Source organism: Leptinotarsa decemlineata, unplaced genomic scaffold (assembly GCF_025532065.1).
Source record: "Leptinotarsa decemlineata unplaced genomic scaffold, Ldec_3_MD MMD2_tig00001064_RagTag_RagTag, whole genome shotgun sequence".
Lineage (NCBI taxonomy): Eukaryota > Metazoa > Arthropoda > Insecta > Coleoptera > Chrysomelidae > Leptinotarsa > Leptinotarsa decemlineata.
In genome coordinates, this window is record NW_027412558.1 from 4,498,068 (window position 1) to 4,523,146 (window position 25,079).

The 25,079-nt window shown below is 36.2% G+C and overlaps 2 protein-coding genes and 1 long non-coding RNA gene across 4 annotated transcripts in view; 1 reads left to right on the plus strand and 2 right to left on the minus strand.

Annotated features, from left to right (window-relative positions):
• The window catches only part of Nagk (N-acetylglucosamine kinase), a 28,217-nt gene extending 26,517 nt beyond the window's left edge, over positions 1–1,700 (minus strand). The window contains exon 1 of the mRNA XM_023173247.2: positions 1,541–1,700. Coding sequence (XP_023029015.2) covers positions 1,541–1,599 — 59 coding nt within the window. The 5' untranslated portion in view covers positions 1,600–1,700. The remainder of the gene's footprint in view (positions 1–1,540) is intronic.
• An 8,149-nt stretch (positions 1,701–9,849) lies between these two features.
• Positions 9,850–25,079, minus strand: part of LOC111517179 (potassium channel subfamily K member 18) — a 59,379-nt gene continuing 44,149 nt past the window's right edge. The window contains exons 1-3 of one of the 2 annotated variants that reach the window (XM_023173250.2): positions 19,507–20,795; positions 17,653–17,855; positions 9,850–11,011 (exon numbers count right to left, since the gene is read on the minus strand). In XM_023173250.2, the coding sequence (XP_023029018.2) occupies positions 10,265–11,011; positions 17,653–17,855; positions 19,507–20,767 (2,211 nt within the window). In that variant the 5' untranslated portion in view covers positions 20,768–20,795 and the 3' untranslated portion in view covers positions 9,850–10,264. Of the gene's footprint in view, positions 11,012–17,652; positions 17,856–19,506; positions 20,796–25,079 lie in introns of those variants that run through there. The other variant, XM_023173251.2, reaches the window with a different exon arrangement.
• On the plus strand, positions 11,073–13,072 carry LOC141482400 (uncharacterized). Its single transcript, XR_012465506.1, has 3 exons — positions 11,073–11,609; positions 11,695–12,388; positions 12,486–13,072. It is a non-coding gene; the product is annotated as an uncharacterized lncRNA (long non-coding RNA).

The following is a 25,079-nucleotide window of genomic DNA, read 5'->3' on the forward strand; positions in this document are numbered from 1 at the left end:
CAAAAAATAAAAGGGGGGACATTAAAGAAATGCACTGTATCATTGTAACTAAAAATCGGAAAGCAAACACAATTTATTCATTATTCAACACCAGAAATCGATGTTTTGACCCGCCGTAGGTCTCATCAGTGGTGTTAGGCTGGACCAAAACCGTATTGCTGTCCTTGAGGGACAAGCCTGAGTGAGTGAGGACAAATTTCATTGGTCGTCGCTGTCGAACCTTGCCTTTGCAACTACCTCTTCGGGAAGCCTCATTTATCCATGATACTCAAAAATCAGGTTAGTTATTATTATGAATATTTTTTCTTCCTTCCTTTGGAAGTTCACCACATTGCGGAGGATTCTGACCAGAGTTTGGTTCACTCACAACTATTTTATGAATATGACCTTCTTTTGAGTATCTATATACAGCGGACTTGACCCATACATCATCAAAACAATTTATTTTTGTTAATGAGTTGAACTTACGGATTATTTGGACAATTAGGATAAGTAATTAGGTCGAGATCTTTGGAGGTATTTCATTCAATTACTTGCAGAGTATTGCTAGAAAGTAACATTTATGGAAATAGTGAGCTCTTTTGATTACCTTTCACAATTGACAATTCTGATAGTAAATTGACGTTTCTGTCACTTTACAGTTGAGGCGATGGTAAAAAGTATTCTTCTATTTTATGAAATGAACAGGATATCTTTTCCACTCGAGGAATTGGAAAGGACAAGGTGGCAAAATCGAAGAATCGTTTTGGTGCAATCTTGAAAAATTTGGATGTGGGAGCGAGAGGTTGCAAAATTGAAAAACCAAAACGCTTCAAATTTGGTGCCACCTGTGAAAGGCTCTTGAAAAGTAAGAAGAGAAGTCGTCCCTGGATATAACCTAACTGTTAATTAAGTTATGCTGTTTGTCTTTTTTTAGAAAATACTCAATTTTTTCATTAGCATAACGCCCCATAACTCGAAAATAATATTTGTTTACTTCATATTTGGGGTGATGGTAGTAGCTGAACCTTCAAAAATTTGAGCATATGTTTGAAAAATATGTTTTTCCGTTAACCAGCTATTACACCCATACGAACGATAACCTTCAGAAGTCGAAACTTGTACGAGCTGAGAACTAACGAGATCTTACCTTTTAATATGTGATTCCTAATAGAAAATTTGTACGATAATAAGAACAGTTTCCACAAGTAGGAAAACGATACCAAAATAGTCAGATCTTACGAAAATTTAGTAGACACAACTCAAAGAATCAGCAAAAACATATTGGGTTCTCAAGAAATCTGTCTTCTTAACAAACCAGAAATTTTTTCTACACAATCTACCCCGGGGATATAAAAGAATATTTTTGAGGTTATGTTTACAGCAGCTACCGGAGCCTAATTTTTCTCAAACTTACCTTGACGTCCTTCAATGAAGCAGAAACTGAAAACGGTTATATCGTGTATGAGGATATTGATGTATTGCACCCTGCACCCCAAATCCCTGGCTCCCTGATCATGAACACCACGAAAAATTCCAATGCTCTCAAGCGCATACTCACCCCTCGATTCCTCCAATTAGACATGTCGACATAGCTGGCGATAATTCTTCACATACCATGAGAAAATCTGTCTGCGAGTCCGCGTAGTGCCACGATTTTGGCCACGTGAAACTAACCAAAACGCTGTCACTGACTGTCACACTTCCAATGTTTGTAAACTACAGCAGGCACGTCTGAAATTCTGCCGGGGCCTGCCGATGTCCATTCGGCGAGTAGCCGAACTGACACGCCTCCATTTCGTATCGCCGATTTCGGAAGGTCAAATATGCGCGGTTACTAGTGAAGGTTGAGGTTCGGATTTGTGGAAAAAAATGAGCCGGTGACTGGTGAAGAGCAAGTCTATCAAGTTCTACACTGGCTGCAATTTTTTGAATCAATGTTGAGTGTAATATTATGAAGCAAAATTCTCAAATCATGGTGGAGTTTGTTTAAAAATCGTGAAGAGTAAACATGCGTAAAAAGAAAATATAACAACAGAAACAAAACCATGAAAATGAAAATGGCGTCGATCGGAACTGAATACGTGGAATTTGGAAACAATACTCAGACCGAGAAAAATGCGAAAGTTAGCCTTGAAAGCTGGAAATCAAAACTACACTCACCATCGCAGCAGCTCAGGAAACTAGGTGGGCAGGGCAATCAGTGCTTGAGGAATGTGCAACAAGGCCAAAATACAGCTACACTGATAATTGAAAACGTTTTTCACAATTCCATAGTTTGATAATTATGCAGAGTGCAGCAGACTGTTGATTGACAAAGGAAGTTACAGCATTCTGAAAATGACCTCTGACTTTATGCCTCCAACTGTCAACTACGAACTGCCTTATAAACTACTGTTTCCGAATAGAGAGGACTGGATTCTCCGGGAGAAGAAAATATTAGGAGCAGATAGTTGTTGGTTCACAGATGGATCAAAAACACCTTCCAGTTCTGGTGCAGGTGTTTTCAGTTGCAGACCTAGGACAGAGATATCAACCTGCCTAGAAACCTATGCGACTGAATTTCAAGCAGAAATTTTCGCTACTGAATTGTGTGCGGAGAGATTGGAAGAATACAACCTCGTACACAAGTCAATAACAATATTCTCGAACACTCAAGCGGCGTTGTAAGCTCTTGGTTCCTACCGAGCCACGTCTAAATTGCTAGCGAATTGCCAAAAACGACTCTCCTCGATAGAAAGACGTAACAGATTGTCTCTGGTCTGTGTTCCTGGCCTGACCTGCAAGGCGATGAGGCTGCTGACTCCCTTGCAAAGGAGAGTGCTGCAAGCAGCTTCATCGAACCAGAACCTGTCATTGTCATCGCTTCAGGTTTTGCCAAACAAAGATTGAACAGCTGTATGGCAAGAAGATTTATGGACTTCTGGCAGAGTCTTCCAGGATTGGCTCACTCCAAGGCGGTTATTCACCGTTCGAAGCTTGATACCAAAAAGTTGTTGGACTACAGTTGAGATGAACTACAATGTCTAACAGATCTTCTTACAGGTCACTGTGATTTGAATTATCATATGCAGAGACTCGGACTGTCGGATAACAGTGTGTGTCGCCTCTGTTTGGAAAATAATGAGCACATACTTCGTGCCTGCCCCGCTGGGCACCGAATCAAGTTTTTAGAGTTTAGCAGGGTCGTACTTCAACCATCTGACCTGAAAGAGCACTCACCATATGAACTAATCGGTTTCGGTAGGAAGCTGTGTTTATTTGGTCGAATGTGAATGGGTGTAAACCACAATAAACCCTGGCGGGTTGCGGTGAAGGATTGAATGGACCCACTCACTTTGGACCTAACCTAACTTGATAATTTACTAACATGATTTTATCTTGGTTCAGCAATGCAACTTAAGGAACTAGTTAAACTCAATTTGCCAAAATCGTTAAAGCGGTTCTACGAACATCTGCACTGGTTCATTAAACTATTTCCTTGAGAAAAAAGAAGGAATGTGCGAAAAGAGGAAGTGGAATCGTGTCCCCCTTTCAGTGTTTTCAAACTACTGCTTTCATGTGACAATTTGAGAGTCAGCAGGAAGGCTCGAATTTAGAGAAAAGATCACTTTCTCCTCTTTGCGTGGACATTAGCTTCCTGATTTTCTTCAATTCTCTTGGACCCATATCACAATCGATTGATTTCGTTTTGCCATTTATCTTAGGAACTTGATGATTTCAGAGTCTTTGCCTTAAACGATATTGGTCCTTTTGAAACACTTGCGACAATATGTCTTTAGAACACACACTTTGGCTTGAAAATCAGTTAGGACGTTCAGAACTGGTTCGGAGAGGTTGCAACAACATCTTCAGCTATCTTGGACCCATCAGTATACTATATCTTCGTATTTCCACCCAGCTGCGACTCATATGATGCTTGGCCTCTGTTTATTGTCTGAATATTTACACTAATTACGACATAGATCCCAGAAGGATGGTGAATCCTGATGCGAGTAATTGCTGTTTCTTGATTATATAAACACTGTTGGAAGATCAGCATCACCTCTAGAAAAGCTGTATTGGACGCTGATGTGTCAAGCAGACTCAAGCAGTTTCATATGGTCACTGAGGTGTTGTTGATTCTTTAACCACAAAACATTTTTCACCTGAGATTCAGATCCTTTTCGTAACATCCAAAATACAATCTTTTTATCGAAGGTTACATATTCAATATTGTGGTGAAGGGCCATTTGATTCTTTGGATTGAATATCCTTCCCACGTACCTCGTACGGGATCTGTGAGTTCCTCTTATGGCTACTTCTAGTTAACTACTGAGCGAATTTTCTGACCTAACTTCCTTCCAGAAAAATGAGTATTTAAAAGATCACTGGGATCTTTCTTCTGGCTGTTGGTATATTTCCCTATCAATTTTTCACCAAGCAGTTCCTGTTGAAACTTTCTTTCATGATAATTTTCTGGAGATGTTGGCAAGGTTCTATTTCGAGACCTCGTTACACATTTGCCCTCAATATCTTCATTTGGATTTTCTGAGTTTTTTTATTGCATTGGGTAGAATTATGACAACCAGAGATCTTCGAATTCATCTTATATCTTATATATCACGCATATATTGCCTTACTTCTCCGAGCGATACAAAAATCTCTAGCAGAGGTTTCTGCTTTGACTTGCGAATTGAATTGTGGTCGTTCTTCCAAAATATTGACATTTATCAACGTTTCGAAGGTTAGTACGACCAAAATACAAAATTGTCTAATAATCAAGAAAGTTAAGATTGATATCAAACTATTTGGTATATGCTGCAACTCCCAGCAATTCCTAATTCCAGAATTGAGTGCATTAAAAATATGAATATAGGACTTTCTTTAGCCAATAGCAATTCTGACAAAAATGAATACGAAAACACGAACTTTCAACCCTTGATCAAAGTATTTGATATGTGTAGTGAAAGATTTTTCTATTAGAAGTCAGATCAAAATGAGCAAATATACAATTGAAAACTATGACCATCAGAAGCCTACATGATTGAAAGTTGTTTGGGGATAGACAATTTTGAAGACGCTGATAATATTTTTGGTTCATCGTTAATGCTTTCATTAGTCATCATTGGTCCTTCCGGAGTTCTTACCCAGGATTATTGATCATGATGAAGTGGCCGAATGAAACTGCAGAAATGTGTATTCAATGCATCAAAACAATATAAAACGGACTTGTTGAAACTATGGAAGAGAAATGAATTGTTCAAATTTTCTTCATTAGGTCAGGGGCCCTATTTACATGAAAATATGATTGATGTATTTATCCATTTTATGTGATGTATATTTAAAAAAAGTTCATAATGGCATTATCAGAAAGTTAAGTATTTGGAGAGGAGCCAATAAATCGCTTTCTTGTTCATGACAAGTCGAAGGGAATGTTTCCGGGAGCTGGTACAAAGTTTATCAAAAAAATTATCTGATGAGGTGGCGTGTAAATCTGTCTGTGTTAATCCGAAGTCAGACCTATACGTTCAACATTTGTGCATTGTTCATATTTGCATGTGAATAGAGCCCTTAAGAAAGTGATGAATCGATGGTCTTACTACTCAAATGAAGATTTCCATTTGCATGGCACTTATTTCAAAACAGGCTTGATCCCTTATTTCAAGAAACTTCGATTTACTCCACAATTGTTGACTATTGAAAACTCTGCACATTGAAGAAGCCCACAAGAAGCCCCGAGTCTGGTTGAGATACGTTGACGACATCTTCATAATATGAAACCATGGGAATACAGAACTAGACACCTTTGTGAAGCACATCAACCTCGTAACACCTTCCATCACGTTTCTATGGGGAAGGAAGTCCAAACAGTCTCTGAATCACGAATCCAACCACCATCAATCTACCAAAAGAGGAATCATCAAGACTCTAGTAGACCGTGCTTTCGGGCTCTGTGATACAAGGGAAGGTTTCTTAAAAGGAATATACATCAGCAAAAACGATTTTCAACGAAATGGTTACTCCAAAGTGATAGTGGAACAGACATTGGCTGAAAGACAGCAAGAACCTCGCAAGGAATAGAAGCCATCAAAACCAGCGCTCGCACTCCCCTATATCAGAGGATTGCCGGAAAGGATGAGAAGAATTGCGTCCAAGTACAACACCAGAACCTGCTTTAGATCCAGTAACCCAATTAGGAGCACTCTCACGAAAACCAGGCCACCATACCCTAGCTGAGATTCCAAAAATTGCATTTACCGGATACCCTGTGAATGCGGTGAATCCTAAATCGGTGAAAGTAAGAGGCCTTTGAAAGTCTGCATTGCCGAGCATTAGAAACACACAGCGAAGAGAAACCAGCAAAACCAGCAGAAGAGCTTGTTTGGATCTAACAACATGACAACAATTGGCCCCAAGCTGAGATCATCCACAGCGAGAAACACTGGTTCAGGAAGAAATTCAAAGAAGCTGCATACTTGTTATCCAACGACGCATTTAGTCAAGCTAGCGTAGAGATAAGCAAAATATGGAAACCCATAATCAAGCCAAATAGCCATTCCAACATCCAAAGACCATTATGGATACCAACAATTGAAACGTCTTGAAGTAACTTTGCATAAAATCTTTCAGTTTTGATTTTCATTATATTTTAATTGTTCAATTTTCAATTTTTTGTTTGATTTTTATTTTATTTTATTGAAATTTTTTTTCAGGGTTTTTTTTGCTTAATATAATTGTTATTTACAGCTATTCATTTTCAATTTTATTTGTTCTTTCTGAGATTTCAAATCTTATCATATCATTTTAGACAATTGAAGCTCGAACTGAAGAAATTCACTATTGAAAACTCTTTTTCTTCACCAAAAGATGAGGCATTTCACATCAGAGGTTCCAAATTCTTCGTGTCAAGTCCCTGAAGCCCATTATTTCGAGTTGGTGGTGAAAGACAAAGAGTAAATGAAGAAAATAAGGATATGTCTCGGTGTATAATATTCTTCTATATTTTTATTCACAGAGGATAGTGAATAGTATCGGAGGAGAAATGTTCTCTGTTTTATTTTGTTTCAATTGTATTCGCAGTTATGTCAGATTGTGAGCAATAACATTTATTTTGTGGTAGGTAACATTCACTTTGAACTTGACCTGCATTCATTCAGAACCGGTGCAATAACTTGAATTATCGGTTCATGCATTTTGATTACGTTTATCAGACTTGAGTGTATATTGATTTTTATTCACCGATACTGTGAACATACGATAGAAATAATCAAAAAAAATTATGTCGTATGAGGAGAACTGAGAAAGTTGTTTCAATGTTGGTAATGATGTTTATTTCCCAAGCAACAATAAAACTTATGAGAGAATGTATATTGCAATTATTGAATAACAATGATTTCATGTTGTATGCTCCTTCAATTTCTATCAAGCAGTAAAAAAATTTTTTTTCAAAATGCATATTATATTTAGTTTGGTAAGTGGTCCAGTGTAAATTATGATCATTGAAAGCAAAATTATTTCTTAACTAATCATTTAAACAATCGAAATATGGAAAAGTCGATTTTAAACAATTAAAAATCAAAATCAAGAGAAACATTTTTTTTAATCATAATTATCTCTAGACAACAAAATAGCAAAAAAATTTTTTTCCAAAATATTGAATTTCTCTATTTGTTTGAAACAATTCAACAAACAAATCACGTAAAAAAATTCATATTTTATGTTAATAACTGCCATTATTGAATGTTAAAACAGACACAGCTGGATATCAATTGAAAAAAAAAATTATCAACAATTTTTAGATATTTCATTTTGCAATAGTTATGAAAAATCATAATTAACAAATTAATAAATTTTTATGAACTGTTATCGCCGGATCGTATGGAGTATATATATATCAAAAGTGCTACACGGAGTTTAAAATGTATAGGCCAATTATTTATACCTTTTATCCCATTATTTCTGCTAATGGTGATTGAACAAAAATTTGTTAGTTAACAATTGAATAACTTTTTGAAAAATGGTGATAAAACTTTTTTTCCTACGGGACTTGATTCATTCAAGCGTTAAAAAGATACTGATTTTTTTTCAAATTTTTAAAATGACATTTTATGTTATGAAAAAATATTTCTTTTAATAAACTCTCTTTAGCGGCAGCGCGTGCATACCGTAACAGCCGCGCGAAACCCTATTTTCAACGTCAAATTCAAATTATAAATAATGGAGACAGAGTTTCGGGAGCGGGCTTTTTTTATTGGAAATTTCCTGTCCTTCAACGAGATTCTTTCAAAATTTCTTAAATATTAATAATTTTTGAGTTATTAACGAAAAGCTAGATACCATACTTTTTCAATCTTAATTTGTTAATAACAATTGCAATTTTTTACCTGTACCAAAATCCTTCAGAAACATTTTTCTAGAGATGATTCCGAATCGAATGAGCTATCGTTCATATTTTTAGGACCTTTATTTCTATTTTTCATGTTTTTGAACTTGTTGATCAGACTATTGGCAGATATTATTGGAAAACTAGTTCTTCAGAGTCAAAATTGTGAAAAAACGATAAGGAGTTGAACATTTTATTGTTCTTCCCATGCATTTGGCTTTCTGATTCTGTTTCAGTTCACGATAAATATCTTGACTTTTCCAAAGAGTTGATGTGATATTTCAGTTACAAGAAATAATTGGACTCTAACTAGAATCAGTTGATACTCTATCACTGGAAGTTCTATCAGGGGAGATATTCAGTTTCTATCTCAAAGGAATATATATGAAAAATCTTCACATTTTTCTGAAAAAATCTAATTTTCTATTTCCATTCGTACTAATGAAGATGTATAAGGCCTATAACAGATTTTTCCGTTCATCATATTTTCCAAGAACTTGAAAATATGAGATTATTATGAGGACACGATATTAGAAATCACGGTGAAGGTCAGAAAACATTTCTGTTGAAGCGATAAGACAATTATGAAATATTTTTTTTATCTCAAATTCCCAAGGCCTCTACAATATATCATATCATATAATGAAAAAACTTCAATCTGATCTTAGCAAAATTATCGTGAATATGTAATAAAATAATTTTTTATCAAATTAAAAATAATGGGGTCTGTGAAAACTATTTTTTGCTATTGATAGTATCAACGTCAATAGTGAAATATGTAAATTCACCCTCCAATATCATTTCAACATATCATTCGTAACTGTTGGAAATCAGTTTTGTAACTATTTTTCCCAAGAATTTCAATGTTTTCATCAGAATTCAGAATTTTTTAAATTCTTACGTCAAAAGAATTTTTATTATTGATCAATTTTCTACCTATCTCACGTGAAAATTTCAAATATTTCTCGAAATTCTTATTCTCTAACCGATTTTCTAAAAGTATCTACCCTATGAATTTAAAATTTTCATTTCACAAATTCCTAATTCCTTCAAAATCCCTATTATCTAGCCAGCTATCTGGTGTTGGTTCACAAGTTCATCTAGTTGCCGTGCAGTGAAAGCTATAGTGAAGAGAGAGGGTGAATCTGGGAGCCTCGTTTAATCCTAAACGAGACTCCTAAACGAGGCTGTAGATCCTGTAGAAGAGATGTATTCACGTTCACATACATCCGTAGTCAAATGTCTATGACCAGTTTTGAAAAAATGGCTTCCACTGATTTTCGAAGAAAATTTGAGATTTCAGGCTTGTAATCCAATAAAAAATAATTTTGGTTGAGTCAATAGAGATCCACATACACTCTAATAATTTCAACGGAAAAGAAGGAGCTGTGACCCTCAACCGAATAGGGACGCCCATTCGAAGAAGCTCTTGAATAGCAAACAGCATGATGGCAGGTAGAAAAGGGTCGACGAATGTTATATATTTGAGAAAACTACAACAAAAATATGAATAAAATAGTTTATTGAACAATTCAATGCCAATATGTGAATAAAACTTAACGTTTATGTCATCTAAAGACTAACTGAAAGGCACATATATCACACCCAAATATGTCCAGAATAAATAAAATGTAAGACATTCATTTCGATAATGAATAATTAAAAAATCATGAAGTATGACTAGAAAATGCAATCAAATCAAACAAATACTGTACTTGGGGATTTCAATCCGTTTTTTCGAAGATCCTATATTTCCGAACAAGTTTCTCAGGAAGTTCATATATGCAGATGGATCATTTGAGAAAAATAATTACATTCAAAAGGTATAGCTGTCAAAAAACTATTGCACTGAACGTTTGGTAAAGGGAGTCCAATCTCCAAAACAATATCACAATTATTCGCTTGTTTTCTATGGCTTCTTCAATCACTATTTTTACTGCTATTGTCTTCTGTAGCGGGATTCCCCGGTGTAGATGCAGCGAAATCGCTATCAGGTGTGTTGAAGTTACTAGGCGTAGCAGCGGTACTAGGAAAAGCAGTGCTATTTGGAACATTCCTAGAGGGTTTATGGACCGGAGTGGGAGGAGAAATAATATTCGAATCTGGAACGAGCAGTTCGGCCTTTGCAGCTCCTGTCACATTGTCTACGGTGATTATACTTCCAGAATCATCCACTTCGAATCCTATAGAAGCCCCCAACTTGGCCGAAGCCTGCTGGAAAGTGTCGCTGAGCTTCAGCTGCACTACGTTGATGCACATGGACATCAACGCCAGTCCAAAGACCAGATACACTATGGATACTATCATGCAGATGGGATGCTTGGGAACAAAGTCTCCAAAGCCTATGGTGGACATGGAGATGAAAACGAAGTAGAAGGACGCGAAAAAGTCCCACTGTTCCCACACTGAGTAGATCAGGGCTCCGCAGAAAATGTAAGTAATGAGGATGAAGAGAGCTACGGAGATTGGTAGGTTGAACTCGTCGTCGATTTCGTAGTTTGATATGGCTGGAGTTGTGGGAGTTGCGTCTTCAGATATAGCTGTGTTGGGGACGGAGTTTTGGGATTTGGCGGCTTCGGGGTTCTCTGGGTCTGTTGCGGGTTCTTGGTTGGAAGCTCTCCGGAAGGTGGCTATGTCGTACATCAACTGGGCTCCTTTGAAAATTTCCTGTGAAAATAGAATATTGATAATGATAATTGTCTATGAAATGATTCATTGAATGAAACAAACTGTATTCGAATGATACCATGATACTATAACCATAAAGATAAACCCACGCGCATCGTATCTTCTATCTCTCTTCCTCCTCTGACGTAAGCGCGTGACAAAACGAGCGATCGAGAATGGCGAATCGCGCTGTGAAATGTGGTGAGATGTGAATGCTGTCGCTGTGTTTAGGTTCCTTGCGTGTTTCTGTGTATCAAATACACGTCAAATATTTGAAAACAAAACAATGAACAATGGTTTACTGTGCAGTTACCGGTTGTACAAATAACAATAACAAAAAAACTAAAAACAATTCAACTAGCTACCGATACTGAAGGAAACACCAGTTTCAAGAATCCAGCTAACGACAAAGACATTCACATATTTGCAGACGCCCCACATATGATTAAACTTTTAAGGAATCATTTTCTTGACAGTGGATATCTTTTAAACGGAAAAATTATCAATTCCAAACCAGTTGTAGACTTATTGCAAAATACTAAAAATTTGGACTTGAATATTGCCCATAAGCTTAACGCAGATTTATTAACTGTAAAAGGTAACTACCATTTAAAATTAAGATTTTGTTTGTGTATATCATGAGGTCATGAACATATTATATTATAATTCCAATTGATTTTTAGGTGCTCAAAGGCAGAAAGTAAAATATGCTTCTAAGTTGTTTTCGCATACAATTTCAAAAGCGATGTCTAGATTGGGTATGCTGAGCATTTACAAAACAGAAAATAACTGGCTTGAGTGCTCTAACTTTTTTAAAATTGTCAATGACTGGTTTGACGTTTTTAACTCGCAAATACCACATGCAGATTTACGAAATCGAGTTGAAGGTAAAAATAACAATATTCTATTCTAAACTACTTATTTAATACATTTTAAAATCAATATTCTAGGGTATGGTCTGGCTTTACAAGAACAAAACGAATTTTTGGAAAAAATGAAAAATATGGTTAAAGATATGAGAAAGATTGGGTCAAATACTTTACTACCGTTTCAGAAAGGGATTATTATAAGTATAGAATCCTTGCAAAAGCTTTTTTTGACCTCAAAGAAGAATTTGGTGTCAAATAATTATTGACGTACCGGCTTAACCAGGACCCACTTGAAGGATTTTTTTCTATTATGAGAGCAATTGGTGGTCTGCATGACCACCCAAATGCCCTACAATTCAAATATCGGCTAAGAAATTATTTGGTGGGCAGAAATGATAATGTAATATCTAAATCCGCAAATATTGAAGAGGAACTTGACATTGTAACTAACCAACCAACCACTTCTGCAAATATTGTAAATGAGGCCAAGAACTCAGTAATGCAGCAGGTATTAAGAGGATTTTATTTCATTTATTAAATTTGGTTTCATTTTGATTTATTTTCTTTCTTTAAAATTAATTTTGAATAAAAAATTGTACTTTTAGGCTCTTACCGGAGAAATGCTTAGTGCTTTAGATTTATCCGAAGACGATGAAAATGAGAAGGAAATATTTGAAAAAAATATACTCGATACAAAGGAAGAGTTAAGGTGGGACGGATTGGAAAATTTGGCAGGTTTTATCGCATTTAAGTTGAGAAACAAAGAAAAACTTGGTTCTATCCCCGATTCCAATGAGATTTCTTTTTCCTGGGTCAACCATTTAACAGAAGGTGGTTTACAGAAACCTAGTGAAGAGTTTTTATCCAAATGTAATGAGCTAGACCATATATTCACCAAATATAATGGAGAATCTTTGAAAATTGAAAAAAATTATCTTGTAAATTCAAATAAATTAGCGGAAAGTGTCCAGTTAAGCAATGCAGCAAAAAATTTATTTTTTAGGTGCAAAATGTTTTTTAGAATAAGAATTTTGAACAGAAATATTAAAGAAATATCTAGTATGAGAAAACGCAAAATGACCAAAATTGTAAATTAATTAAATTAAATTATATTCTTAGACTAGACCATTCACTTGTAAAATTTACTTTGTGTAAAATTGAGATATTCCTATTGATAAATAAATAAACATTTAAAAAAATATTGTGTATTTGTGTCGTTTATATAATATTATGTTGATGTCTTCCCATTTTAAAATGTGTTGTACTAACTTTATACACGATTTATTCTGCTACCGTAAAAGCATGCCAAAAAATTAAAATTTGCCTCTGTAAAGCAATTTAAATTATATAGACTGATTTTTCCATTATTACATTCAATCTCATAAAATTACCGGTTACAAAATAGTTACAATGTTGTAAAAATCGTCGAAATTAATCCAAATTGCATATAAAATCCATGCTTCGCTGAGGCGTACTAATGCATTTTGTCACGCGATGACGTCGTGCGCGCAGAGGTCCAATTCTCGTCGCCCAATTGATCATATCTTTATGGTTATAGTATCATGGAATGATACCATAACACAACAAATTATTTTATTGGCAGTGTACAATTTTCTACACGTATTTAAATCAGAATATGATTTTTCCATGTGTTTTTACCACTTGCATATATTATTTTTCCATGATAATTTGCCATTGAGGGTGTTATTACCGGAATTTTCACTACATTTGGTCGACCACTGCGATGCACGTTTTGGCAGCTCGTATGGCCTCGTTTAAAATCTGCTGTCCTATATTTTACTGTTATAAACGAACCAAAAACGTTCGCTATCGATGGCTGCCAAACAAATAGTAAACAACGCAGTGTTTTCAAGTTCGAAACATGCTTTGAAGATGGCGTACTCTCTGATACCGTGATATGTTTCAAACAACTACTGACATCTATAGGTCAGACTGGGTACTTTTGGGACCACCCTGGTATGTTATTTCAACCGATTCGTATGAGTAGACACGCTCGAAGGAGCTATTTTATCGCGAAGCACGTGTTGCGTTTTCGTAAAACTGTTTAGTGAAAATCTCACAAAGAAATGTTTTTTTGAATACGTTGATTTGTATAAACTCGCTTGGGGAAGATATTGTCTAGCAAAACACGTGTCTCAGTCATTTTATCACACAAACTATCTTGATTGAGCAGATATGAATGCTTTCCATATCATTCAACCCATCTCAGTGCAATCAAAAAGGAGAAGAATACTGCTTTCGAGTATCCCCACCATCGAAACTAACCTATCAAGGAACGGTGTTCTATAAATTAGTGATAATTCCTATTTCAGGGTCTTATGAGCTCATCTCAATTTCGAATTCTAATCCTCCAACATCAAATACCAACTTAGGTGGCACTGGTTCAATCAATAAAACAATAAACTTTATTTTCTGAGACTCATCACCAGCCTGCTCAAAGTCGGCAAAAAACGCCACTTTCACCGGTTATAGCAAACATATATATGAAGTGATTTGAAACGCTGGCCATTGAAGTAGCCCACAAGAAGCCCAAGTCTGGTTGAGATAGATACGTTGACGACACTTTCCTAAAGCACATCAACAACGTACGTCCCTCCATCACTTTTACAATGAAGAAGAAAGTTCACAACGAATTGCCATTCTTAGACGTTTTGGTGAAGAGGACCGACACTAAGTGGGAAACATCTGTATACCGAAAACCCACTCATACGGGACAGTATCTGAACCAGGAATTCAACCATCATCAATCGACTAAGAGAGGAATTATTAAGACTCTAGTAGACCGTGCTTTCGGGCTCTGTAATACAAAGGAAGGTCTGGAAAAGGAACTAGGCATCATCAAAAAAGATATTCAATGGAATAGTTACTCCAAAGGGATGGTAGAACAGACTTTGGCTAGAAGACAGCAAGAGATTCACAAGGAAGAGACGCCGCCACATCCAGTACTTGTACTTCTCTACATCAGAGGGTTGTCGGAAAGGATAAGAAGAAATGGGTCCAAGTATAACATCAGAACCTGCTTCAGGTCTGGGAACACTATCCGTAGCAGCCTCACGAAAACCAGAACTGCAACTATAAGAATTGCCTTTACCGGATACCTTCCGCGAGTGCGGGGAATCATACATCGATATAACCAAGAGGTCATTGAAAATTCGCATTGCCGAGCTCAAGAAACACACACAGCGAGGAGAAACCAGCAAATCAGGAATAGCAGAGCATGTTTGGACTCATCAACATAACATCAAGTGGTCTCAAGCACAAGGAGGAACACTGGTTTAGGAGAAAATTCAAAGAAGCCGCATATATATTGTCTAACAACGCATTTAGCCAAGCAAGCGTAGAGATACGCGAAATATGGAAACCTATACTAAAGCGGAACACGACCAACTCCAGCTAAAACCGAAGGAGCGAGGAGAGGAAAGAGGGAAGAGGGGATAGGTGAAGGCACTCGAATGATCTATAAATTGAATACACCAAGTGAATACATTTTGAGTGGAATCAGTTATCAGTTACCAGCTACCTAGTCTGATTATGTTTTTATATATAAACCGCATGGAAGCAGAACAAAAGGAAATGTATTCTGTGCTCAAGGTGCAGTTGAATAACGTTATCAAGGAGAACCTTCTCATTCACCTGGTAACTTCATCATCCTCTTCATTGATCAAAAATGGAAAATTTCTAACCAGAACAAGAAAGCATCTGCTGTAATTTTGGAAAAATAAATGGTAATGGCATAAGTGCATGATCCCTTCTCTTGGAGCATAGGACACAATGGCATATAAAAAAGTTTCTTATTAGTCAGTGGCCTATGCTTGAAGACTGGCAGTAAACAAATCTAAAAAAATTAACTTTGAATGTTCAAGCCAGTTTTGGATATACCAACACAGTAGGTTGAATGGATTGTCGCCTATTAGAAAACAACTACTCCCCTGGCTAATACCACGAACGGCGTTGGATTATGCATTTGTGTATTCTACAATTTCCTACAATATTATAGTATGGGGTCAAGCATCAGACATAACAAGAATTTTTGTTGCTCAGAAAAGAATTATAAGGCTTATCTTTAACATTAGTAGTCGCCAATCATGCAGACAGGTTTTCAAAACTAAACGGATCCTCACGGTTACATCAATTTATTTAATGAAACTATTATCATATATTTTCAATAACAAACATTCATTTCCCATTAATAGTGATTCACATTGTTACAACACCAGAAATAAAAATGATATCAAATTGAACAAGCCCAAACACTCCTATTACAAAAAATCTCCCATCAATGCAGGCTGCCGTTTTTTTAACTGTCTTCCGAAAGAAATAAAATACGCGGGATCCCTGGCAGTTTTTAAGTATAGACTTAGGGAACTCCTTATCAGAAAATGTTTCTATACTGTTGAGGAATTTGAATTATACTTTTCAATTTTGAGATGATATCGAAGTGTATTTTACATAGTCTATGTTAGTCATCATTGTGCTTGTTTCGTCCTGTTAGTCAATTAAAACTTAATGACACTGTTTTTGACTTATCCTATCTATTGTTAACAATAGTTGAAAGGATTAATAAATATTTTATTTATTTATTTATTTTTTATTCATTTATATCCGACAGGTATCAGTGCAGGAATCTTCACAAAAAATTTCCTGCATATGCAATTGGCAATACAACTGAAAGAGTCGACCTTCAATTTTGGAACAGGCACACTTGCAGATCGATTTCGGGCTCATTAGCCATCATCGACCTGAAGTTAATGATATTCCATAATTGAAAATCGGAATTCTTTCAGAGTATTTCATTCCTCTTCCTAAGTTGGAGCGAATAACAAAATGTCACTCCATCTAGTGGACGAGGTACTGACCAACTGCATATCCGAAATTTGCCCGATTCCTTTGAATAAGGAAAAAAACTTTCTTATTAGTCAGTGCTTGAAGAATGACAGTAAACAAATAAGAAAGTTTTTCTTCCTTATTCAGTGGAATCGGGTAAATTTCGGATATGCAGTTGGTCAGTACCACGTCCACTAGATGAAGTGACATTTTGTTGTTCGCTTCAACGTAGGACGAGGAATTTAATACCTATTCTGAAGGAATTTCGATTTTCAATTGTGGAATATCATTGACTTTAGATCGATGATGGCCACTATCTTGCACTGCTGAGTGGCTAATGAGCCCGAAACCGGTCTGCAAGTGTGCCCGTTCCAAAATTGGAAGTCGACTCCTTCAGATGTATTGCCAATTGCATATGCAGGAAATTTTCTGAGGAGATTTCTGCACTGACGCCTGTCGGATATAATCCAACGCCGTTCGTGGTATTAGCCAGGGGAGTAGTTGTTTTCTGATAGGTGTCAGTCTATTCAACCTACTGTGTAGGTATATCCGAGACTGGCTTGAACATTCAAAGTTCATTTGTTTAGATATAAAAAAGGATTGACCTTGGTCTTTCTCCATTCGTATGGATTGAAATTTTTCAGGTCATGGTATGCCAGAAAGATATTTTGAACAATCTACATGAAGGTTGAGATTTTCATGTCGGATTTAACCGGATGCAATGATGGACAACATGGAACATTATTTTAAATATGGTAATGAAAATCTTGGGGAATTTCAGTATTTTTTTTGCAAATAAAACTCATTGTAATCAAATTGAAAGAGTATAGCTAAATTTGAATGAATTCGAACCATCCGGATAGGAGATTTGTATGAAATTCTGTAGCAGATTATTTCATGAGCTCATTTGGATAGTTGCATACTAACCTGCACATGTCCACTTTTTCTAACTCTTCTACAGCTACCGGTGTAATAAACCCTTCTGACGAAAGACCACAAGAATTTTATCCCTCTGGTGAACAATTTACCAAAATCTGTAAGGGCTATCAGGAAAAGAGGGATTCCTATGATCGAATAAACTATCGTCAAGGCTCTTCCTGTGGTGGTTGTTGGGTATAGATGACCATAACCTGAAATCAAACGTTGTTATAAAATTTTTACAAGCTTTCCTTCAAGACAGAGGAAGGGTTTGCCATGATATGTAATAGATATAGTGGAATATAGTTCACCGACTCATCTCATGGGTAATGGAAATGAATATGCGATTATAAAGACAAAAACTATGCAATAACATTCGATTCAAGCAATAATGGATATTTCTAATACACATCTGTGAGAGTGTTTCGTTGAAACAAAACCAAATCATTGTTGAAAATTTATACACAAGATTCATCTGATTTCAGAATGTATCAATCAGTCGATCCTGAAAAAAAAACTCGACACTACTACTTCTTCGTAGTCGATTCTAATGCATGTTATGAGAATAGTTGGTAATAGTTACAGTGAATATGAAGTGAAGAATCACAGAGGGACAAATAAAATCTTATTTCAGTGCAATAGAATTGTTGCAAATGGGGCAAGTACGGCTCTGTCCGCTTACGAAGGATCATTGTTTATCGTGACTCGAGTTGGTACTGAAAGAAATGAAGAATACAACGAATGTGTTCTATCCACTTCAACTGGTTTACAGACAGCGAACGACTAGAGAAAAACAATGTTCCCAATAACTACCTATTATATCATTAATTTTATTTACGATCGGTATCCGGGCGGTCCGACGTGGGTGCTTTGTTCACTCAGTCAATCGGCCGATGTGTGAGTCGATGGTTCAGGCCCCAGGCTGGACGCTCGATTTTCACTTGCAATCGTCCAACCTGTGTTAGGAATCACACGTTAAAAGGTAAGACCTCGTTAGTCCTTAGCTCGCATAAGTTTCGTCTCCTGAGGGTTGTTGTTCGTAGGGGTATGACAACTGGTTAACGGTAAAAACATATTTAAACAACATATCAGTTATTAAATTTAGATTTTAACCTGAACAAATATATGAATCACATAGGTACAATTTGGGGTGGGAAAATTTTGCGAGAAATTCAAAAGCAAAACAAATATATGAGTCACATAGAAACAATTTGAACTAGGAAATTTTCGCGAGAAATTCAAAAGCGAAAGACATTATTTTCACTTTCTCCTTTACGACCTTTATACAGAAAAAGTATTCCAAAGAAATGAAGGCAACAATCAATTTGAGACAATTACCTCAATTTTTTTTGTATAGAGTCAATTTTTTATTTCAATGAATTGGTAAAATTTTCTTTCATGATGTTTGAAATTTTCATTTAGTTCCTATTTAAATCCAGCTAACATTATAAGTAATTGATCAGGCAGTAGGTCATATGATTAAAATTATTATTTCATAAAGCACTAATTAGGTAGAATTCAGTCATTATGACCACGTTATGACCACGTCTGAGGTAGCTATTATATAGCAAAATAAGTAAGGTGGTTTTATAAATTGTCCAGTGAAAATTCCACAAATAAAGTATTACTTGAATATGATCAATAGTTCTGTAGCTGGAGGTTCATTTAGAAATACTGTACAGCAGACCCCTTCTTCCTAGCAATCGGCATTAAATTATGTTACTAGATTTGATATGGGTAGCGAGTTCCATTTTGTGGCAAACTCTTTTCACAAAAAATAAACAGGTTATGAGAGCTCTTTCATTTCACCTCCTTTTTTCCATCTTAAACTTTCACTTCCCATTATATATTTCATTTTCTTACCAATGGTAGTGACTATGGTTAAAGCATAAACCACCCCATTCAAAAAACTCCATGACCTCTGCCCGCTGTAGCTTGTCATCCCTGCCTCATGAGCAGCATGAAGCTCCTCCTCAAAGGTCCTCAGTTTACTTCTCGCCAATAACTTCCAGTCATCCTCCCTCAAATTATGACTCTTCATCCACAACAAGTCTATGAAATCCCTCTTGACCCGCTTGACTCCGCATTTATAAAAGTTTTCGAAGCTGCCCTCCGTGAACTTGAAGACTATACCGCCTATGCCACAGAACATCATGATGAGAAACAACTCAAACATGCATTTATTCCAAAGTGCTTTGATTTTTTGGTATTCATCTCTTTTTTCGATGATGTATAGCTTGTAGATCCTGTAGACTTCAAAGAGGGACAAAAATCTCAGGACCTTCATCATATCTAGTGCAGATATACGAGTATCTTGCTGTTTGACCACAGGTTTGTCCAGAAGCATGATTGAAGCTTTGGGATCCAATATTTCTACAACCTTCTCAGAGTATTGCCGCTGTTTTTTCCTTTGTCTTATTACCGATTGAGCTTCGGGCCTCAACGGTTTGGGTTGGAAGGATTCTGTTGTGACAAGAGACTGCAAACTGGAGTCTGAGAATTTCCTGGCTTTCTGATTTTCAGCGCTCAGGAGTTGAGCTTTTTTGAAACTCTCTATAAGCTCTGCTTCGGTGAATTCATGTGGAGCAGATTGGCTGCGCTTCACTTGCTGCTTCTCGTATTTCTTGAACCTCTCCCTACCCCTTATGGCAGCTGCTGTAAGGGACTTTTTTGTTTTGTTGAGGAACTGCTTGACTTCTTCCTGGGCCATATCAGACAAGCTCTTTTTTCTCTCGCTCCTGAAACTGTTGCTTCTGCTGACTTCTCTGCTGCCATCGTCTGGAATGGTCTGTCCTGGTTCTGATTCCGCTCCGCTGTAGTGCTGCTTGGTGGAAGACCTGCTTCTCCTGATACGCCTCCTTTCGGGTGTCTTCGGCTTCTGCTCGGGAACTTCCTCATCGGAGGTTGTCGTTTTATCGTCTGAATTTCTCACTGGAGTGGACTCCCGCTTGGAGAAACTCGGATTGTGTTTCTTGGTGAATTTTCTTCGCTTTCTCGCCACTACATCACTGAACACTTGTTCCGGAGTTAGCAAGGCTTCTATTCGGGCCATGTCAACATCACCATTTTCGATTTTAGCATCGTTTTGTTCACTTGTATCGTTAGATGTTTGCGTTGAATCCATGATTCTTAGACTAAATTATAAATAGATTGGTCGGCGTCGTATTTTGACGCTGGTGGTTTATTTTAGGATCGAGCGAGATATTAAATGGAGCTCCAGTCATGACATTCGGTATGCTGTGTTTTATTTTCGTAGAAGGGAACAGTTAATTAGGAACACGCTTCTATTCTCTTTGAGAGGGAAATGAAAAATAATTCCTAAGTTACATGAAATGATAACATGAAAAGGGTGACAAAATCAACATCGATGTCAGGACCGGCTCTGATCACATTGTCGAGATATTTGATGGCCCTATTTCAGTATTCAAAGATGTACTGGTGGAGAGAGGGTCAACAATAAGTCAAAGTTATTTCCGTCCAACTTCTACCAAATAAGATGTAGTTATGAATTAGAATTGGGAAATGAGATATTTTTGATTTTTATCAGTTCGGACTTCCATTGTCTAATATGACATAATGTTATATGAAATCCCTGAAATAACAGATAAAATTGAAAAGATTAGCTGAAAATAACTGTTATATCAAGCAAAAAACCCTGAAATAAAATTATAATATAATAAAAATGAGCAAAATATTGAAAATTGAATTTTAAGCAAAGTTACTTCGCGACGTTTCGATTGTTAGTATCCACAATCGTCTTCGGGTGATAACTGGACTTATTCCTCCGAGATCTGACTTTTTATAGGTCATTCGATTGCTTTAACTTATCCCCTTTTTCCGCTTCGCCGATTTATAGCGGGAGATAATAATAATAATGATGATAATCTACTTTATTGTCATTGAGAATAAATCTTTTGGACAAAGTTTGTGAAAAATACATACAAATGTAAGTATAGAAATATAAAATGTGAATATAAAAACACCTACAAAAAAGTAAAACTAGAACATACACTACAAAATATGCACATTTTGTCACGTAAATTTATCATTATAAAACTCTTGCAAATTATAATAGGGTCTATTAGCCAAAAAAGTTTTTACTCTCATTCTGAACATTTTGTTGGTCAAATTTGTCTTATATCTGACCCCATTGTAATAAATAGAATTCCTGACCAAATTTGTTAAAGGAATTGGCAATCTCAACGCGGTGGAACGGGTGCTTTAAGAATGGCATGAAGCCTCAAATAGGGACATATTTTTTTGTAAATGAGGCGACCTCGTTAGTTCTTAGCTCGCACAAGTTTCGATTTTTGAGGGTTATCGTTCGTAGGGTTGCGATAGCTGGTTAACAGAAAAAACAAATTTTAAACATTTTTTTCAATGGTGGTTATTGGGTCCATGGTGGTTATGGGGTCCATAAGCCCCATATGAATTATGGAATCTAGATTTACTATAAATATCTAATGAGCACCTAATTAGCACTTTATTCTTATACCCTCACTTATCGAGGAACGCACTGTAACATCTCAGTCCTCAGTCATAGTGGTTTTCCATAATGCCCCATAGACAGTGCGATATTGGAGGCTTTTGTGTATTAATTAGAAAATTTCACGATCCTCACCATTTATGACTTAATTAGCACCTAATAGTGTTCCCTCAACATTCATTATTTAATTATTATTTTCATAATTTTCACTAGCATCACATACTGCTAGCAACGCAACTTTGAGTATTGAGTTGAGGCGTAAGTTACAGAGCACCTAATTTTTGACTTCAGTACCTAAAAAGCACCTAAAAAGTACCTAATTTTGGCATTTTCTAAATGCGATTTCCATACTTTGCGTTGCTGGCGTAACAGAGCTTCGTTTGGGGGGAGTTGCCTACCTCTACGCTAGCTTGGCTGAGAAACTCACCAAGAAACATTGTTAACCACCTTCAAACAAAGATCTTTTTGATTCACCGCCTCAGTTCAGGTACTGAATTATTGATTTCGTTTAACCTAATTGCAGCTGTGCCAACTGAAACTTTTGAATCATTTCGAGTTGATAAGCCACAACACATTGAGCCAAAGTATCATAAATATAATTATTCATGTGAACGTATGAGCGATTTATCGTCCAGAATGTAGTTCATGATAATTTCGAAAATGAGAATTTCATTTATCGTCGGTCAATGTGCAGTTACTGAGAAAACACGATGAATATAATGTCATCTTCGTAGGACGTCACATACAGTGGTTTCATATACTGGGTGTTCAGTGGATAATGGATAAGTCGATACCTACAACTAGATCTACCTGTTTTCTACTGATTAAAATAATTCATCCCAGTAAAAGATTCATAGTTTTAAAATTATAGCGACAAAATATTATAGAAATATTCCTATGATCACGCGTTTTTTTTCATGTAATTTCCACAAATTTGAACCTATTGACTAGATATAGTTTTTACTAACATTTCTGATCAGTTCAGCAAGTGAATATGTTATTTTTTGCATCAATCACTCATTAAAAATAGATCAATTTTAAATATATTATTGTGAATGAACTTTGACAATCCATGATAAAATAAATATAGTTTGAAAAATCAAAAAACATGCTTTTAAAGAAGATCGAAATGAAAAGTTGAAAATATTTTTTTGAATAAGCCTGAGACAATAACGAACAAAAAATACTAGGATTATTGTAAAGAAATCACACGTTAATAGGTAAGACCTCGTTAGTCCTTAGCTTGAACAAGTTTCTCAACTTCTGAGAGTTGTTGTTCGTATGGGGGCGACAGCTGAATAACGGAAAAACATATTTTTTTTTTCAAACAGAAAGAGACGGGCGCTTGACATACAAAAAATATGGCGCAAAGCGCCCATGTTTGTTTTACAATAATACTAGTATTTTTCATTCGTTATTGTTTTAAGCTTATTTGAAAAAAAATTTTTCAACTTTTTAGTTCGATGATCTTCAAAAGCATGTTTTTTACTTTTTTAAACTATATTTATTTTTCACTTTTTAGTCTCGTTTGCTATAAAAGACTGTTTTTGTATTTTCAAACTATATTCATTCAATCTAAACTTTGGGATCAATCAGCCGTATATTGTTTAGAAAAATGACCATTGATATTTTCGGATTCCGAAGAGGGAGCCTGAAAATCATCTACCAAGCCCAATGCAGCAGGCGCGCAAAGGAGGGTTACAAATAAGGCAGCAGGTGCGCGTGTTAATGAAAAAAATACCTTTTTCAAATGAAGAAATACATCTAAAGTGAGTTCGAGTTATATCAAGGAGGTTGAGTACAGCGACATCTGTCCGCAAATAGATCAAGCAATAATGTCGATATATCAAGGAGGTTGCGTACAGCGCCATCTGCCCGCGAATAGATCAAGCAATAATGTCGATAATTCTGTCAAATACAGATCTCGAGCTTGAGCTTTACAAGCAAACAAACATTCATATATACAGGCGAAGCTAATAAAAGCGTGTTAAAAAAGATGTAGATATTTGTTAAAACTGACTTGCTTGTTATTTTTCTCACTAAAACGGCTGATATTGCTATTCAATTGTCGAAGGGGCAATTTAGATTCCATATTTTCAAATGAAAATGTTATTAGTACTATAATAATTTATGACGATTCAAAATTCAAGTTGTTTCAAAAATTTTCTCCGATTACGTTAGTCTACTTTGAACTGTAATGAGTACTCATTCTATTTATTCGAAATAAGCGCCATTTGAATCAGTGTACTTTTGCCAACGTCAGCATAAAAATTGCGTGCTCGAGATTGGATGAAGTCAACGAAAGCTGTTTTTTCTTGGTCCTGATTGATTCCAAAGAAAGTTTTCGAAGTGATTGAGAAAATGGTAGTCGGTTAGCGAGAGGTCTGGGAAGTATGATGGATGAGGCAAAACTTCGGTGTTCAATTGGTTTGATTTTCGGACGTTGATTTGTGAAACGTGCAGACAGGCGTTGTCATGAATCAGAATAAGACCTTTTCTATTGACCAGTGCCGGCAGTACATTTCAGAACAAGAATCAACCACTCCTGTATATAATTAAATTCCTACCTAGTGGAATGGAATATGATTTTCAGTATGCCTAGAGGGACATAATGACTATCAGCAATCAACTGATATACTGAAACTGAGAAGATAAAAATTAAAAGATTAAAAACCAAATTACTTCACGACGTTTCGATTGTTAGTATTCACAATCATCTTCAGGTGATGACTGGACTTATTCCTCCAAAATCTGACTATTTATAGGTCATTCGAGTGCTTTCACCTATCCCCTCTTCCCTCTCTCCGCTTCATTGGTTTTAGCGGGAGCTGACCGTTTGGCGGGAGTTAGTTGTGTTTCGCTTGATTAGAGGTGTCCATATATTGCGTTACGCAGCCTCACGAAAACCAGGCCACCAAACGAGAACTGCGATTCCAAGAATTGCATCTAC